We start from the raw sequence: 20,081 nt of genomic DNA, 5'->3' as shown, positions 1-20,081 counted from the left end.
CGGCCGATTTTTTGAGAGGTCCGCATTTGATTGACTGCTCCGGAGAAAGCGAAGTGTTCACTTGTAGCAAATGCTCGCGAATTTACCGAAGCAAGTTCACACTATGGAGACATCTGCGATATATTTGCGGCAAACAGCCCAGATTCTCCTGCAAATTGTGTCCGAGAAAAGAGTATTATAAAACTAATATTGTAATGCATGTCAAAAGCAAGCACTGGCATAAATTGAAGAAAGTGAATGGAGTCCTATGTGGTATTGAGAATTGCTATTTAGCTGGTTGAGTTACCAAAATGAACCAAATTACCAAATTGTTTATCCATCTTTTCTTCCACTGACTGAAAAAATTATAAAAAGAAAGTTTGAAATTGTAGAAAATACAATCTATCTCACAGAAATTCTCAATTTCAACAGATGACCATACATACCATGGTATAAATACAACTGTATTAGGTACAAATGATTATTATTTTCATGTGAATATGAAATATTCCAGAGAAAAACTGTGAAACGATTTGTATAAAACTGAGAATTAAACCAAAATATGTTATCCTCCTATCCTTAGATTTTATAAAAAGAAAATTGTTTAATATTTTTGATTTATTTTTTGTACAGTAACTATATTTTTACTGAATTAGTTGTGAATTTTAACTTTCCTGAAATCGAATGATTCATAGTTTGTACATTTTTTTCTAGATTTGTATCAAATGGTGTAATTTTAACCTAATATGACTCCTTATCAAAAGTGTGTCATTAAACGTACAGGTGGATTTAATAACACATGAAGAATTGAGAATAAATGTATTGATTTTATAGTTTTCTAGTCATTTTTGTAATATGGATTTATTTTTAGGTATCTATTGGATGGATATTAAGTATATACTGGAGTTCTTGAATTAAGTGACATTTTTTTCATTTTTTAAATCTTGTCCGTTAATAATATCAAAAATGAAATTAATGTTTAATTGTGTGTTCCAATTTATTGATGTATCTATTTTTATGGAAACTATTCTAGTTATAATAACTCAAACCAAAAAATATTGTTGTTTACCATTAAACTGATTGCATATTTTAAATCTGATAATTTCTTCTGTTTGCATTATTTTATGGTGATTACCTTTCCCACCATATTTGTCTCTATTGACTCTCACAGTTTTCAAAGCTAGTTCAGACTTTATATTAGGAATGATTTATATTCTCCACTTACTTTCAATTCAAAAACATTTATTTTTCTAACTATTTTATGAGTTACTAAAGTATTTAACATTTTTATGATCATTTCATTGCAATACCAGATAATATGAAAAATATAAAGACAATCCGTAGGTCAAATAGTTAGCCTACTCATTAAAGTAGGTTCTTACTTTATGAGATGGGTGAATCATTATGACTGTAAAAGTCAAGACATTAACGGAAGGTATATTCACGTTACTGTAAAATCACTGTAATACCACATAGAAATAGGTTACTAGCAATAAGCAAATCAATGCTTAATTTTATGATGTTCAAATTTATCAAGAAAAAATTTAGATGTCTTGTTAAACGTAAACAGCTTACCTATTTTAACGAGCAGGCACTCTAAGCAAGTACAATTTTATTGAATATTTCCAATAATGCTATTACTAGCTTTTTTCCTTACATTTGAATAAGGATGACAGAATGCATTTACGCACAGATGTAATCTTAGAAAGCTCAGCTATTAGAAGCAACTAGCTTTGTCCATTTTTTTACATCCAAATGTGTTTCTTCTAAATTCAAATATGTGAAATAGACTACAGAAGAGAATCTAATTCAAATTTTGACACAATATAATTTATAGTTTATTCAAATCTTGTATAGTTTCATATTCTTGAAAAGACTACAAAGATATCTTACTTACATTAAATTTTTATAAAATCTAACAAAATGTTGCCTCTTAATGACATTAAGAGGCAACATTTTGTTAGATTTTATAAAATTTAATGTAAGTAAGATATCTTTGTAGTCTTTTCAAGAATATGAAACTATACAAGATTTGAATAAACTATAAATTATATTGTGTCAAAATTTGAATTAGATTCTCTTCTGTAGTCTATTTCACATATTTGAATTTAGAAGAAACACATTTGGATGTAAAAAAATGGACAAAGCTAGTTGCTTCTAATAGCTGAGCTTTCTAAGATTACATCTGTGCGTAAATGCATTCTGTCATCCTTATTCAAATGTAAGGAAAAAAGCTAGTAATAGCATTATTGGAAATATTCAATAAAATTGTACTTGCTTAGAGTGCCTGCTCGTTAAAATAGGTAAGCTGTTTACGTTTAACAAGACATCTAAATTTTTTCTTGATAAATTTTTTCTTATTATTATAATTATTACCAACAGCTTATTCCAATCTAAAATTCAAAATTTAAAAACAAGGTTGCAAGCTTTGAACTTTGGAAACAAGGTTTGAAGATTTTACTTTCAAATCTAACAAAAGATTCAAACATATTTTGATGTTCACATCTAACCAAAAGATTCCATATCTATCTCGAAAAGATTTGAACATCTACATCTTATTATCGCCAGGTCATTCGAAAACAAGGTATGGCCAGATTACACCGTAGCTTCGATGTAAAATCTAACAAAATGTTTTTACTTCAGGTCTGGAAAGATTAAAACTGCTGACCTCATCACTGGTCACTGTGCCGTTGCTAGGATCTGTGCCGTTGGCGGCTAGGATGAAGGTGCGTCGGCCGACCGCCTCGGGAGGCAGCAGTAGCGGGGGCGGTGGGGGTGGCACCAAATTCCTGTGCCATCTCTGCTCGCGGACTTACTGCAGCAAGTTCACCGTGTGGCGTCACATGAAGTACGAATGTGGCAAGCAGCCGCGCTTTCTTTGCCTCTTTTGTCCCAAGCGCTCCTACTACAAGACTGAGATGTGCAAGCACATGAAGAAAAAGCATGACTTCGATATGCTGCTGCCAAGCAATAGAGGGGTTGTCTTCAAGAGTGACTTCAACCTCACTCTGTGAAATCAAAAAAATGATTAATCTATTTTTTATTATTTTATGTGTACAGGGCTACACATCATAGTTTCTACCTTATTTTGATGCCATTATCAAGTGTCCAAACCAATCATTGTTATTATTAGGAAGTCTAATTATTATAATTATTGTTTACAGTTTCATTATTGTTGTAATGGTATAACATAATAACAGGGGCTTCAACTCCTAGTTTCAATATTAGTTTGAAACCATAAAAAGAGTGGTTTCAATATTCCTCTGTAGTTAGATTAATAATAGATTTCTTATTTGTTATGCATTGTTTTTGTGGTTAACATGATACTTTGTACTTCGTTGATTGCTTGATTTAAGAAATGCAGAAATTGTTACTATCCCTCCAATTTATTATTCACATAAGGTACAATCCTATAAAGCACGTCTTTAAGAGTGACTTCAATCTAACTCTGTAGAATCGAAAAAGTCATGGAATTATTGTTGTTGTTTGTGATGCTTTTTTATTGTAATAATTGTATAACATGTCAACAGGGGCTCCGTCTGCAAGAGTTGGTTTCAATCTCACTCTGTAAAATCAAATAAAAAGACTAATTACTATTAGTTATTCATTATTTTTGTTATCATAGAAAATGATATTATGATAACCGTTGGTTGTGGAAATCAATTCATAGATAATATTGGTATTGTTGTAATCATGTTTTATTATTTTAATTTTAGAGTGCCGTCTTCAAGACGGTAGCTTTAATATTAGTATTTAAAATAAAATTGTTGTAAAATACTTACTTTGAAATAGCACAATAATATATGAATGAATAGCGCATACTTGTATTCCAATAAACAATAATTATTTTTGGAATAATGTCATAGCATAAGAAGATATCCCATGGTGTAGGGCGTTTATATTTCAAATTTCTATGTTAACTCAAGCCGATAATCGTAGTAATTGTTCGTGAAGCTATGTGATGGCTGGTACTTTCTCATACTGTGCCGTTCTTACACTCTCACACGGCCGAAATAGTAATAATACTACTAAAAACACAGTAGTCGACAGTAATCGTCTTAAATTAACAAAAAATCAGCTTCTTGTTTGGATCATGAACAACCATGGATTATCTTCTCATCCTATACATGAGCAGTATAGAATGTCTTTCAGTTTTATTTTTAAATAGAATATAATCCGCTGAATTGTTACAATTGAATACGGTAATGCTTATCCCTAAATAGTAGTTTTATAATATAATTTATTCAATTTATTTCAACTTCCATTTAATAAATTTTGATATTAATATTCATACCTCAAATAAGAATGTTCAAATATATCAGGCAACATTTTTATTAATTATCTGGAGTTTCAAAGTTACCATCAAAGTCGTAAATGATTCATTAATAATAATACTCACTATGTTTTTCTAGTCTTGTAAATAATATAGTTTGTTAATTATCTAGTTCAGTTTAGTTTAGCAGGATTTATGGTGGTTATAATATTATTATGATTTTGTTTTGTTTTTATACTGCATTCTCGAGAAACCTCTTCTGTGTTTGTACTGCGTAGTAACACTTTATTATTACATGCCATTAATTGAGCTGATTTTAGTTGTTTTTTAGGATTTTAACGGTTGTTGAAATCAATTCTATCTAATCATATATGTGTATTTTCAAGCTGGGCCTTACTAGTATGATAATATGTGTTATATTATATTTATATTTCCTGTTGGTATTAAAAAAGTATCAAACCATAATGAGTATTTTATTTTTTCAATAATATTCTGTCAATATTAACTGGCTGAACTATACTGCTATACTATTCTAATGAAGCCAACTGTAAACAATAGACCAAATTCTGGAGCTAGTATAGTAAGTTTTACTAGAAACTGTCAGAAAATTTTATAGATAAAATCAACTTTTCTCATTTTAACAAATACTGACAGTTTAAAGTGAAACTCACCAAATAGAACAAAAATATTACCAGAACACAAAATTGCAATAATTATTATTGTTACGGGCTCATGACACAAGTATAAATAAACAGTTGTATCTCCAATAATTATGCAGTCACATTGAAATGTGTATGTGATTCAATCATTTTTCAGCTTGAATAATTTTGTGAAGCGCTTGCGAACTTTTTCTCTAGTGGAAAATGCCGGAGAAAATATAATTATTCGCTGTATCAAGTTAATAATTATGGAGGATTCAATTTCTAATAGTGTCCATAATGCTTTAATCGACTTATTTAATTTGATGAATTAATAAAAGCAATTCGATTTTTCTATTCTGTAAATAATTATCAAAAATATATAGTTATTCGCTGTATTGAATCAGATAAGTTATTTATTACATTAGAGGTAAGGTTTTATAACTCCACTTGAAACATTCAAATAAGTTATCTTATGAGTTGATGATGATTTGACTCCTAATTTAAAGAAAAACATTTCAAAAACAGAAAACACTTTTTCTGTTATTTCTGTTACACCAATTTTTATTAATCTTAATAAACACAGGCCTATAGTGAGGTCCACGTTATAATGGCAGTGGATAAAAATAAAAGAATAGCAATGCCGATTCTCTGCATTAATTAATTATATTTTTACACTGTCAAAAACATAATTGGCATCGTTGTGGACCTGGAAAAGGATAGTACCACCGGCTTTGTCAAATGATAGACAAGGATAGCAAAACCAAAGTTGATCAAATACTATCATTATAACGTGGACCTTACTAAAGTACAAAAATAGGGGATTTCAACTTCTCAGAATCCATTTCCATTTTCTTTAAATAAAAATCGTTAATTGTTTCCCATAACATCGTACACATTTCCAACAAATATGTGGTGAACCCAATTTCACTAAACATCAAATGAAAGCTAAAACTGAAACTCCAATCTGAGATAAGCTATTGAAATACCCATCACAGGTGGTTCTAATATGTTAGTGATTTCAACTTCACAGCAGGTTGTTGTATTTCTCTCCCCAAGCCCTGCTTGCACTTCAATCTAAAAAAAACAAAACAATAATTCTAATCGTATTCAGGGAGTCCTGTAACAATGGAGAGGAAACCTTAATATAGGCGTATTAATAATATTATTCAGACTTATGAAATTATCACATAGTTCGCTATACTACTCACAACCAGAGTGAGGTTGCATATTTAAAGTAGGATTCTTATAATTCTGACTATTTTAACATTAATTCATTATGTGAGATTCATTTGCTCTTATTTCCATATGTCCTCATAGAATGTATTTTTCCTACAGTTACCTTGGAAAGTGTCCATTGCTGCACTGATTACAGAATGCAAAGAATCACTTTTCCGCTCTAGTGCGGGAAAATTTTTTCCGCACTCCAGATTTGCAACATGACAACGCAAAATAGTTAGTAGGTTATATGGAGCACCAGTGCAGCAAAATCAAAATAAGTTGGTAACTGTGACTGTGGTGCACGTTATAAGAATATTGAGGTGGTGGACAACAGTGGATGACAGCGACATGAGTGACAGCCGCCCCGCCATCCAAACACAACTACATTACCTCTATTTTATTTATTAATAATGAAATTACACAGATATACATTTGATGGATTTCAGCGAATTTTACCCATAATTACCCACTTTTCATATTCAATGGTAACTGTAGGAAAAATTAAATGTGAAATACGTGCGCAAAGTTCCTCTGCTGCACTCAAGAAACCATTCCGTTTCTTTCGGTGCAGCAAACTGTCACTTTGCGCACTAGTTGCACAAATAACTATTTTGGATCTCTAGTAGAAGCTAGTTGAAAATTCAACTTGCAAATCATCTTTTCAATAAAGATGTGCCAAAAATCAAGGAACTACTTCCTCATTTCTATCATCTATTTGTTCGGTTTGGTCTCTGATTCTCTACTGAATCCGTGTATATCTGTTGCAGGCTTGAGTAGGATTGAAAAAATGTCGCCATTATCATTGTACGCTGTGAATGAAGTTTGTGGCAAATATGTGTGTCGTTGTGGAAAAACTTATCTGCGCAAAGGAACTTTAGCAAGACACCAAAAGTTCGAGTGCGAGAAAGAAAGAATGTTCGCATGTCGAGTGTGTGATTACAAGGCCAGCCAAAAAGTTCATCTGCAGAGGCATTTTTTCAGTAAACATGTCAATTCGTAGTGGTTTTAGGTTTTTAGAAGAATAATTGCTAGTACCTATACCTCCTTATTCCATCTGCTAGTATAAAACCCCAAGGCAAAATCTCCACACTCCATCCCATTCCCTAGTCCCTTACTTTCTCCAGTATTTTAGCATTCAAGGTTTTATCATAGAGAAACAATAGCATAAGTAGATATCCCATGGTATAGGGCGTTTATGTCGCAACTTTTACTGTTATCTAATGAATAATGAATTTATTACCAAATACAAGAAATATTTTTACAAACAAAATAATCATTGAATTACAATAGTTTTTGGCGTGACTGGAAAAAGAAGCCTTGAGCTCCAGCCACGAGTTCTAAAAATGAGAAATACATTTTTTAATCTTATTACAGCAGTACAAATTATACAATTCTGTTGGTAATCAGAATCTATGGATGTTGAATTTCATCAATAGTCAAGTACTTGATAAACAAAAAACAGATACAAAGAAAAATAATATAAAAATTCTCAAGTTTTAATAATTTTTACACAATTGGTATTGCCAAAAATTGTTGATTTAGCCAACTCAATTCTCAATTTTAAAATAATAGTTCTGTTTTACCCACGATCTTATTCATCTCAATTTGGTTTTTGCTATTTTATCCTTAATAAAGTCTTCTGGAATTTTATTTATTAGTTTATTACTCTGATATTCAAATTGGTGTTTACTAGATGTTAATGAAGTATCTGAAGCTGATAGTTCTTTCCCGTGAAGTTTGATGAGGCTGGTAATCTCTTAAATTGTGCCGTTCATACACTCTTACCCGGCCAAAACAGTAAAAATCGACAGTAATAGGCTTGAGATAACAGTAAAAGTTGCGACTTAAACGCCCTATACCATGGGATATCTACTAATGCTATTGTTTCTCCAAGTTAACTTACGCCAAGGCCGTACCCAGGGGGTGGGGCACAGGGGTTGGAACCCCCCTCCCCCGAAATTTCCCCAAAAATAAAAATTTTCATGTACATAGGAATTAAATTTCTCAAGTAGGCTATTATTTAATTATTTTCATAGGTAAATAAAGAAGAGTTCAAAATTAAACACAATTTCTAGTAAAAAGTACGTTACGCACACAATTTTGTGGTGCATTAAACGATGCTAAGTCTGTAATGTCTATCTTTTTATTTTCCTATTCACCACAGATATAACGGGGAAAATTATACTAAAGTTATCTTTCATATACGTAGTTTATTTAAGGCTTTTTTTGTAAATTGGATAATATTTTTCAATATAATTAATTGTTAAGATCATTATGAGAGTAAGAAAAAGTGGCAACTGAAATTTTTTAAGTGATCTAATAAGCGAGTTATGGGTTGTTGAAGTGCTAAACTAAGTTTTCTTTCCAGATCATAAACGGTTTCAAATTTTCCATTGGAGTTTTTTTTAACACATTCAGTATATCATTGGCTCTGTAATAGTATGCGTTTTTCGCGATTTATGCCAAAATAAACAAGTTATCGAATTCACAAAAAATGTTATTTTTATTTATGAACGATATGGGGAATAAAATGTTTTAGTTTGGAAAGATACATTTTTTTTTTAAATTTTTAAGAGAAGTTCTTTCTGTTAATATAGTCGAAACCGTTTATGATCTGGAAAGAAAACTGAGTTTAGCACTTCAACAATCCATAACTCGCTTATTAGATCACTTAAAAAAATTCAGTTGCCACTTTTTCTCACTCTTATAACGATCTTAACAATTATATTCAGAAAGATTATCCAATTTAAATAAAAAAAAGTGTACCGAACAGCCATGAGCACCTTTTTTAGCCAGCCAGAGAGAACAACAAACGGCTTTGTAAGGAAATGGTCCAAGTGGCAAGCCCATCAAAGCTTCGTTTTGTCAATAAAAACATAATGGTCTGGAAAAAGGTTATTTGACAATTTTTAAAAGGTTTTATTGAGCCCTCCGGACCCCGCCTAGTATCACAAACTCCCCCCCCCCCAAATTTTTTTTCTGGGTACGGCCTTGACTTACACTATTGTTTCTCTATGGTTTTATCCACTTGTTAACCTTGAGCATTTTCTAGTTTCTATCAACTTATGAAACATAAGCATTTTCCCCTCCAATTGTTGTAATTCATGTTTATTTTTTCTTTACTAAACTGAACAATACTTTCTTCAGATTTATTCTCATTTATAGGCCTACTATATTTATATGCCTTCTATTTACTCTACCAAACTATGAAATGAATTTACTTCAGAAAAATAAATAAATATAAACAATAAAACAATAAATTGAACTCAACCTTATTCCTGGTTTCTTATCTTAGCCTAATTATCGAATTCATATTTTTGTACTTTGTATATTAAAAAAATTGTTTTGCTTTACTGGAATTTGGTTTCATTCAACATTTCTCATTACAGTGTCACATTTTTTTCCACAATGGGTGCTTGGGAAATACAAATCACTAATTCTATTAATTTTTTGCGTATGATGCCCAAATGAGTTTTATGCTTATGCGTACGTGGGTGATGGGATGAAATGATGAGTTGATTAAACGTCCATGCTTAACGGCGGGATTCGAGCCCACGACTGCAGACTGAAAGGTGCAAAGCCTTCGTAGTCTCGGCTATCCTGACCGGCATCAATTTCTTAATTATTTAAAATATCATTGAGAGTTAAAGTTATAAGTATAAAACTTCAGAACTTTCTTGGCAGTTTACTTTCATTCCAGAGAAAATTTCAGAGAATTTGCAAGCATTTTGAATCACAAATATGTATCACTTTTAGGTGTTTTATTGTATTGAGTCATCAAATTTTTCAACATTTTTTTCTGTTCCAAAACGTGAGCTTGAATCTTAGGCTATACCATCAAACATTGTAGAAATTGAGATTTTTTGTTATAATCCTATGTATCAAAAACCAATTAATTTTTGGCTAGTTTCCAGCATTTTCCCGAAATAGTGTTCAATTCCCCACATTGCAACACAGTACCTGCTCTTTCACGAATTACTATCAATATGTATTTGAACTCAGGTAGATTATGTCTATTTTTTGTGTTCTACTCGAATACATTGAGATTGATAAAATCGTGGGTAAAACAAATCTATTATTTTAAAATTGAGAACTGAGTTGGCTGAATCACCAATTTTGGCAATATTAATTATTTATTACCGTGAAGGTTATTAAAACTCGACAATAATTATTATATTATTTTTCTGTGCATTTATATTGTGTTTATCAAGTACTTGGATTATTGATAAAATTCAATATCCATAGATTACCATCCATTAACAGAATTGTTTCATTTGTTACTGCTGTTATTAGTTTAAAAAAAGTATTTCTTACGGTATGTTTAGAACTCGTGGCTGGAGCTCAAGGCTTCTTTTTCCAGTCACGCCAAAAACTATTGTATTTTAATAATTATTTTTATTTGTAAAAATATTTCTTGTATTTGGCAATAAATTCATTATTTATTCATTCATTTATGCATTCATATATTAAATTCTAGTAGTCGGTAGTAAATTCTAGTAGGTACTGTAAGGAAATTGTATCAAATTCTGTTAGTGTATCAGACTACATCCCTTGAAATTCACTTCTAAAGTGTACTACTATACGAATTCCAGTAGCTTGCAAAACCGCACACTCATTGAAGTTTTAATTAAACTTGTAATAATACTCAAATCAACATTGTAATTCAAATTCTAGGATATCACCGTAGGCCTACCGCACCGCAAGAAACCCCCAGCCAATTCGCCTGTCACGGATGTGGCAAAATTTATGCCCTGAAAAAGTCAATGGTGAGGCATTTGAAGTTTGAGTGCGGCAAGGAGCCTACCTTCAACTGTACATTCTGTCCATACAGGGCGCACCAAAAAGTAGCTCTGCAGGGTCATCTCATCAGAAAGCACCCTGCTTATATGTTTGAAAATTCTTTATCTTAATCTTATCTTGATGTTTGATTCTCAATAATCTGTAATAAATTATTGTATTCTTTCTAGTAATTAAATGTGAAACTTTTTACTTTTATGTTAATTTATCTATGTTGATCCGTCATCCTCTTAACCTCTTTAGTTATTGGAATGCTGGTGGTGGCTAAGGCCACCTTTCAACCCTTGCCAGACTCCTATAGGGAATTAGAAAAGTAGTTGGGTTGCTTCCCACCAAACACATAGATTTCAGATCCAGCCAAAATCTTATTTTATCCAGCATCATCCAGAACATCCAGTGTATAGGCTAAGTCTATAAAATGTCATTTATTCTCTATGAAGCATTTTAAAAATCATCAAGCAGTGATTGTAGGCTATAAGTGAATTAGGGGGACGTACTTTTCTGAATTTGTTAGTTATTCGAAAACTACTTGACTACCACATTGTTGTTTCATATTATAGTTGAAAATATACATCAGACTATCTGTTATAATATATATTCATGTATGTTCAAACTAGATATGTTGAATGTACGAGCTAGAGTGCTAGTTTATAGCTTCTCAGATGGTCAAGTCACAAGAAAAGGATTGACTAATGAAGAGGACGTATGGTTGAGTGTTACAAACCAATTGTAAACAAAGTGACTCGTGTCTGAACCATTCATACCATGAAGTAAAAATGGGGATCCTTTATTTCATTGATGCATGTCATAGGCTATTTCTAAATTAATGAACTAATTAGGATAGTGGAAATTATCTGACGACTGAAGATTCAGTACAAGACCCTTCAATCAAGGATGCTGTTCAAGATTTCATTGAAGTCGATTCAGAAATAGCAAGCCCAAATGAGAATGAATTGGAGAAAAACTCCAGTCACCTTAGTAGGTTCCCAGTTTTTAAAAAGATAATTTCAAGTCAAACCGCACACTACATGTATTGACAATCGTCATACAATATACATAATAATAACATATAATATAATTAAATTATACTCTATAGCGTACAACATTCAACTTTTGATTTCCGTTTGATAATAATTATAAGTAAATTATAATCATACAAACAATAATCACAATTAGCATAATTAACAAAAATTTAATCAGGCTGTGATGACTATATAGGCATCCCGTTAGCAACCATTCCTTCACCCTAGTCCCTAGTCTCAAGTGACTGAGAATCTCTTACATTTTTGGAAAGGCGTTGAAGATTTATTATTCAATTTTTTGAGATTTTTCCTTGTGTATTTGATTGAATTATTGAACTTTCCAGACAGCACTTGGAAGGAGATAATTTTGGAGATAGATGCAAGTAGTCTTGGTCATCAGTGCACAACTTGCAAGAAAACCTACTCGACAAAGTCAAACCTGAGAAAACACGTGATCTACGAATGCCGAAAGCAGCGCAATTTCAGTTGCGAATTCTGCTCGTACCGTGCTTATCGAAAGTATCACATAAAAAGACATGTTATTCTCAAGCATACATGGCAGTGTGTACCGTGATGATAATCATATAAGCCAAAAGTAGACCTACTTTTGTAGGTACACACATTATGTAAAAGAAATTAATTTGAATCGATGTTGTATTCCATTACAAAACGTGTTAAAAATTTAAAAGTGAATATTGTAGGCTACTATATACTGTAAAATACGAGTCGTTGGCTATCCGCAATATAAAAAGTTTCAATGAAGAGATCATATTTACCACCAATACCATACAGTATTATCTGTAATATTACTTCTATTATTTGTCTCAGCTAATACTTACCCATTTTTAAACAAAACTTTATGTATATAAATCTATAGTGTGATTATAGCCGATTATTGTTTAAGTAATTATAATTTATAAACAGACATTTTTCTCAAGTGTTAAGTGCTACGCAAATTGACTTATACTGTGTATAAGTCATACACACGGCCCTCCTCACACACAGACTCGTTCTAGGTGAGGAGTATTATTCTTTCAAATTATTGTAAAGTTAGCATTTCAAATGTTTGTAACATTTTGATTTTTGTGAATAAAAACGTTTTTCATTCATTCATTCATTCATTATTCTATAGGTTCCATTTATTTGTGAAGTTCTGTTATTTGATTTTTTATTACAAGTTTTCACTAGAATGTTCCATTTCTCCAAGCCAACTAAATCGCTTTAGAAATCAAATTGTGAGATCGTGGCTAATTTGTAAGGAAGTGTCATTGAAAATTTAAAGATAAGTATATATTTTTAATTTTTTTGTATAGTATTTTAAATATTAGGCCTAAGGCTCAGTTCTCTACGATCATCATCCCTTTTTCCAATGTTTCTAATTTGGTAGTTATTCACCAAGATCTACAACATTTTTTCTTCTAATTCATCCCAATTCAGAACATCAGATCAAATTCAACTTTTCTTTCACATCTAACATCTTCAAAAAAGAAAGTAAAAGGTTGATCATTGTTTTGTATATCTGAAATATGTAATACCTAGCTTTTCAATCTTTCTGAAAGAGGGGAAAACAGGATTTTTGTGATAATTGAATAAAACTGCTTGAAATTATAAGCTTTTTGTAGTCGATGTGTTGTGTCTGGAATATTTTAGAAGCACTTCTCCTCTCCCATCCTTATGTAACCTATAACATAGATACTTATTGCAAAGATTGTTTACATAGCCAAGCATGCATTAATATGAGAGTCACTGTGATAGCTATCATATTAGGTCAATTTATTATCATTGACCCAATTATTTAGGTCAGTAACAAACCTTTTGTATTATTTAAAAAAAGGTTTTCTGTAATAACAACCTTTTATAAACATTTTTTATTATTTGGGTCAATTTACATGCGGCTTGGGCCAAACTAAGGCTCTAGTGGTCCTATAGTGGTGCAGACCTGCACCACTCTGTGTCAGTTATTTTTAGAACTATACTTACTAGATTGAATTATTGACTCAATCACTCAACAAAACTAGTCAATATTGCAGCATACCGTTTATCAAACAAGACAACATCATTCCATAATTTTATGGTTGTAAATTTCTAATGTATTGATCATTTCTAAAGGTTCTTCCATGGATTTTATCACATTTTTCTATTAATATCGTATAACATTTTCATTGCTGTTAAATTTTCTTACATCGATCCTAGTTTTCGAGATATATTGATTCTTCTGTATTTTTAAAAAAGGTCATTAACTAGAAAGCTATCAGTCAAATAATTTAATTTTTAAGATATGGTTGGAAACAGACAGAAACTTTAAATAAGATCAAACTGTTGGAAATTTAGCATTAAACTCGACGAATGTACTTTTTCAACTTTGAGCGTTCATAAAAAGTTCAAAAGCGTAAAATTAATTAATTCTATTAATCTTATTAGAAATTTCTTTTTCTTTCCAACCATATCTTCAGAAGAATTTCACTAATAGTTTTCTAGTTATTGATTTTTTTAAAAATATATAGATCTCAAAAACTAAGAAAATTTTACTGAACATTTTTTGTTGCAAATTCCATGTAGAATCTATATAGTTTTCGATTGTTACATTTTTCGTAGGACACCCAATATATTGACATTACTCAATATAATACTCATTATTAAAAACCATCTATTCTCTCACATTTTGCTATTAATATCGTACAACATTTTCATTGCTCTTAATTGCCAAATCAGTTATCTGATAACTTTGAACTTTTTGATTGCTTTTAAAAAGAATTCTCATATAGATATTCAAAAGCAAAAATACATAACCCAACCACAGGAAAAACAGGACTACCTTAGCCAGGTAATAAGGTAATAAGCTACTTGAAAAGTTTCAAGCTACTCAACAATTTCCAAGTTATCTGATAGCTGATATCGTACAACCTTTATTAAGGTTCTTGTGGAAGTCGCATTGTTTCACGAGTGATTTTTCAAATCCATGTACTCCTCTATTATTAACAATATTGGAATGTTTATTTTATTAATATAACAGAAATTCCTATAATTATAATTCCTCCCAAATTATTGATAATTATTATTATTATTATTATTAGTGTTTACAATCCCTAACATTTTTCTCGTAGGCTATAACAACTACAACCACAACCATCATTATCAATGTTTTTGTTTAAATATTGTAGAAAATTTTTTCCAAGTTGATTATTATTAATTGTTAATATTATTCCTATCATATTCATAGTAGAACTACTAACCTCTAATTATTCCATTTCACAGACACTTCTAAAAACAGCAAAATATTGATGCTAGGACCGAATCTGTACCAGTGCAAGGATTGCGAGCGAAAATATTCGGCCAAAAGAAATTTGGAACGTCATCTGATGTACGAATGCGGCAAGCAACGTGGCTTCTATTGTGATTATTGTCCATACAGTGCTTACAGGAAGTATCACTTGCAAAGGCATGTTATTGTGAAGCATACATATCCTGCAAGTCAGTTGAATATTATATAATAGCCTACTGGTACAAGAATACAAAAACGCTGAATAAGATAGATAGAAGATATAAGATAGAATAAGAAGATAGATTTTTTATAAAAGTTGAATAAAACTATTTGTAAGGTGTATAGTCGAAGTATTTGTGTCTCAATTATTTTTGAACCACTTCTCCCTTTTTCATCGAATAATGAAAGTACCGTACGGTAATTTAGTAATTGCAGCAAAATTTTGAAATACTGGGTTGTGGTTTAGAGTCGAATTTAGGCTTTGCTCATTTACAATATTGGTAGATAAAATTTGATTAGTACAAATTAAGGTGATGCGGACTGGCAGTGGCCGTAGCGAAGGGGGGGTTGTAACCTGGAACTCCATGAGCCTAAAAATCCAAGATAACACCCTCATCTCTCATCAAATTCCTCTAGGTGAAGCGTATAGGGGCCCAACATTTATGGTCAAACCCCCCCCCCCCCCACTCATTTAAAAATCCTGGCTACGCTAGTGCGGACTGTTCATTCATACTTTTACTTTTGCTTACTTTTTGTCTTACTCGTCTAAATGTGGCCTACAACTGATTCTTGCTGGCATGTCCTTCTCCCATCCTTACATCTTATCATGAGACGTTTTGCAAAGACTGAGAGTGGAGACCTCTGCAAGCCTCATGAGATTCACTGACTCACTGCCAACGTTTCATTAAATCAGTTTACATGCAGGTTCTATTCCTATTTATTTACTTTTTATCTAGTTAACTGGGTCAAATATGGAAAATTAACTCAAAATGCATGTGTTGCTCTGTCAGTGCCTCTACTAACTGGAGCATTGAATAAACAAAGTGCGGTACGGTTAGTCAACAACTTGAGGCTCTGGTGAAGGTCGTGTTGTTCTATGAATGATTTCTCAAAGCTGAATCCCTCTTTACAAACGATGTTCATAGATTTAGAAAAATTCGAACCGTATTACTTTTTCCAACTTGGTTATTTCCAAGTTGTGTTTTAGTTTTGATTTTTCCAACTTCTAGCCTAATATAATTATTCGATTTACAGTTACTTCGGAAAACATCAAATTCCTTGGAAATGAGAAAACAGGAAAGAGAAAGAAAAAGTTGGAGCAGAATCGTGTTCAATGCTTAACTTGCTTTAAAACTTACTCATGCAAGAAAAGCTTGAAACGTCATGAGAATGAATGTGGCAAGCAGCGTGGCTTCTCCTGTGAACTTTGTTCATACCGAGCTCACCGAAAGGATCATATAAAGAGGCATATCTTTTCAAAGCATGTCAACATAGATCTTGATAATCTTCTCTTATAGTGTGGAAACAGTGCAGTTTCAAAAATGTCATTGAAATTATTAAGATTATGTACCGGTACCTATGTCACTTCATTTATCTATCATTGAAATGATTATTATGTACTAGTACCCACATTACATCAATTTTTTATTTTATTATAATTTTTATCCAATAAAAACTCATTTTTATCATGACATTACATTTTTTAAGTATTCATTATTTTTATATTATCTTCTAATTTTTGCCAAATAAATATCATTCAATCTATGACATATCGTTTTAAATACGTTAGCTATTCATCATTTTTATATTGTCTCTCTGAATTGTAAATCAATTTATTTCTCTTCAAATTTACTTCTCTGTAAATTGGAATATTTTCCAACCTACCTATATATTATTTAACCATATTAGATCTGTTTATCTTTGTCTTCCAATTTCTATCAAACGAAACGGCACTCAATTTATAAGATTATATATTTCAATTATTCATTAGTTCTATATCATATTCCAATTAAAATGAATCTATTTCTCTTCAAAATTTTCTTCTTTGGAAATTTCAATTTTTTCAATAATTTTTCCAGCGTCAAGTTTGTTTTTCTTAATTCTCTATCTTGAAATAAAACCTAATTCACTGTAACTATTAATAGCCTATTTACGCACATATTGTTTTGCCTGAGAAAGATCTTAATTTCAATTACAATATTTCTATTAGAATAAATAATAATAATGTCGTCTTCTATGATAGAGATTTTGAATAGTATTCAATTTCAGAAGATTCATTCATTTTCAGTATATTTGAACTAAAATTTGTACAATCTTATAAGTGAATAAAATGTTAGCTTTAAAATGGTACTGGCACGTTTTGTGAAGTCCAGACGCGTTACACGACACTGGACTCCCATCTTGAGTGTTCTACGATACTCCGTCTTCAATACAGTATACTACCTGAAACATTCCCTCATTGTAATTTTATTATAATTTACTGTATGTACTATGATTTGATTAAATTACTTGTTCTGAAATCGCCATCTTTTTATGTCCAGATTCCTGATATTAACTATCAGACAATGAAAGAAAGACAATGTGAAAAACATAATTTAATAAGTATGTAAATTATTATATTGTATTCATTGTATTATCATTCATCCCATCATCATCAACTAGGCTTGAAATACTTCCAGAAAGTCGCCTTTGTAAAATGATAAATAAATAGAATATAATGTTACAACATTTTTGTAGTACGATATATATGAAATCAATTGCGCAGTCATACTGTAACTGATCTTGACTTCGTCCAACTTATTCGAAAACTACAGTCAGTTGCTATATTATTATTCGAAGAATATTAAACTTTAGTTAGTATTTTATCAGTTTTCCATGCTGGTAATAGTATATTGAGATTCACTCCAAACTGACAGCATTGGTTGAATGGGAAGCTTACTTTTATTTGAACGGAATACTAGCAGTAAACTCAAGGAAACTAACGGAAGCTAAACGGAAACTCACTACAGCAGTATTAATCGTCATCTTCAATTTGGAATGTTCCTATTTTGATCAACTAGCCTAATTAGATTATCAAATTTCCAGTCACTTATAGAAATAGCAGTATTGTGGATGAGGAAGAAGATGAGGCTTATTTCAGGGCACAGAGTATGTCAGTGAAAATACATGGCAACAAGCAATTTGAAACAGTATCAGTTTTGGGCTTTAAGCCTGTTGTTCCTCTCCCAATCATTCATAGTTGAGAATGATTGTATCTATTAATGTATAAATAAATAAATAAAATAAATTATTGTGGCATGGAACCTGGTTTCTACTAGAATAATAATAATATCGAGTGGCCTGGCTGGTTCAGGTCTGGTGTCAGAGTTTTCAGGTCGCAACTGATCAATTTCAGGGCCTCTGAAATGACCTAACGACTGCTTTTTAGGCAGCCGGGACCGACGGCTTAACGTGTCTATCCGAAACACGGGAATGGCCCGAGATAAATATCTTCTATTTTTGGTTTCTACTGTAGGCTATTTCCATTCCTTTGTTACAAAATATAAACATCTTACGGTGCCTTTGAAAATGAAGAGAAGGTATCTATCACTTGAGAAGACTTTCTATTTCGAAGCACGGAATTTTGAGTTTTGACACTGCATAGGACTTGAATCACTGTAAAAAAAATTGTTGAATCTTGAAAGAACGTTCTATATTGCTGTAGAATGGAAATTCAAAATTAAAAACCTCACAGGACTCGAATCACTGTATATTTGTATGGAACTAGTACTTTTTTTATTGAATATAACTGTTATTAGTACTAGGACTAACGATCTGTTTTTTTTTTTCATCCTAAATTGATACTTCTAGTTATTTTACAAGAATAATCTTGTAATAGCTTCTCCTTGTTTAAAATTAGCTCATTCATAATCACTGCATTGAACTTATTTTTTTCTTTTCCAAAGTGGAATCCTTTTCCACTTTCACTAAGCACTCCTGGAGGTTTACACCAGATCTTTTGGTTTCGTAAACTATAAAATAACATGAAAATACTTGTTTTGAAGTATGAAAATATGAATCACAAAATTTCATTGAACTTTAATCGCTTGAAAATGTGTTTTTTTTAATTTATTTACTCATGTGATGAAAATGTTATCCAATTGATAATATTATATTCTTATACTAAATCATTTGTATTATACTTTTCCAATATTATCATTGGTTTTGTTTTTCTAATTATTGTCTCCTCTTAATATAATCATTATTGATTAAAACATTGATGTACTGTTACGACATCACTACACCTTTACATACATAAAACGCCAAACTACATAAAGCCCTCTGATACAGTTTTCCATCAATTGCTTTGTTTTAAATTATTTAATCTACTCTGTAATGACTACTGTTCATCCCTATCTGCAGCTTTGAATTACTATTCAGCAAAAATTTGTTCTGTTTCGATCAATATCTTGTTTTACTGTACTAATTCTATAAAATACTTGATTATAGAAAGCCATGTTTTTTCTGTAATCACTCTTCAATTTGGCTATATTCTGAAGTGTTTAAAAACTATTTATTATGGTATCTCTCACGCAATGTTGAATTTATGAAACGTTAGGTTTAAGAACACCTTCTTTGTATGAGTTACTGACTGTTCAATAATTGTATTGTAGTGATATCCACTCAAAATTATGAACATTGAGTTTAATTGGGAGCATTAATGTTGATTGGCTTTAAGAAATTATGGCAGTCTAATCTCACTACCTAGATGAGTATTTCATTCTGGAACAATAAATTATTGTTGTATCGTTCTGTTCTATCATCTCTGAAAAGAGTTTTGAATCCACATTACACTCATCTCTATCTCCTCTATACTGACCGTTCAACTCTGTTCTCTCATTTCTAGGTGT

General features: G+C 31.3%; 1 protein-coding gene across 4 annotated transcripts in view; it reads left to right on the top strand.

Moving 5' to 3' along the window:
- Window positions 1–20,081, top strand: part of LOC111055587 (longitudinals lacking protein, isoforms A/B/D/L) — a 132,994-nt gene that overhangs the window by 83,937 nt on the left and 28,976 nt on the right. Inside the window, exon 5 of one of the 4 annotated variants that reach the window (XM_039428664.1) lies at window positions 2,623–4,713. The exons of the other annotated variants lie outside the window; for them this stretch is intronic. Coding sequence (XP_039284598.1) covers window positions 2,623–2,993 — 371 coding nt within the window. The 3' untranslated portion in view covers window positions 2,994–4,713. Of the gene's footprint in view, window positions 1–2,622; window positions 4,714–20,081 lie in introns of those variants that run through there. 4 annotated transcript variants of the gene reach the window in all.

The sequence above is a fragment of the Nilaparvata lugens genome, chromosome 5, assembly GCF_014356525.2.
Source record: "Nilaparvata lugens isolate BPH chromosome 5, ASM1435652v1, whole genome shotgun sequence".
Lineage (NCBI taxonomy): Eukaryota > Metazoa > Arthropoda > Insecta > Hemiptera > Delphacidae > Nilaparvata > Nilaparvata lugens.
Note: the sequence above shows the minus strand (reverse complement) of the source record. Positions and strands in the feature narration are given on the sequence as shown.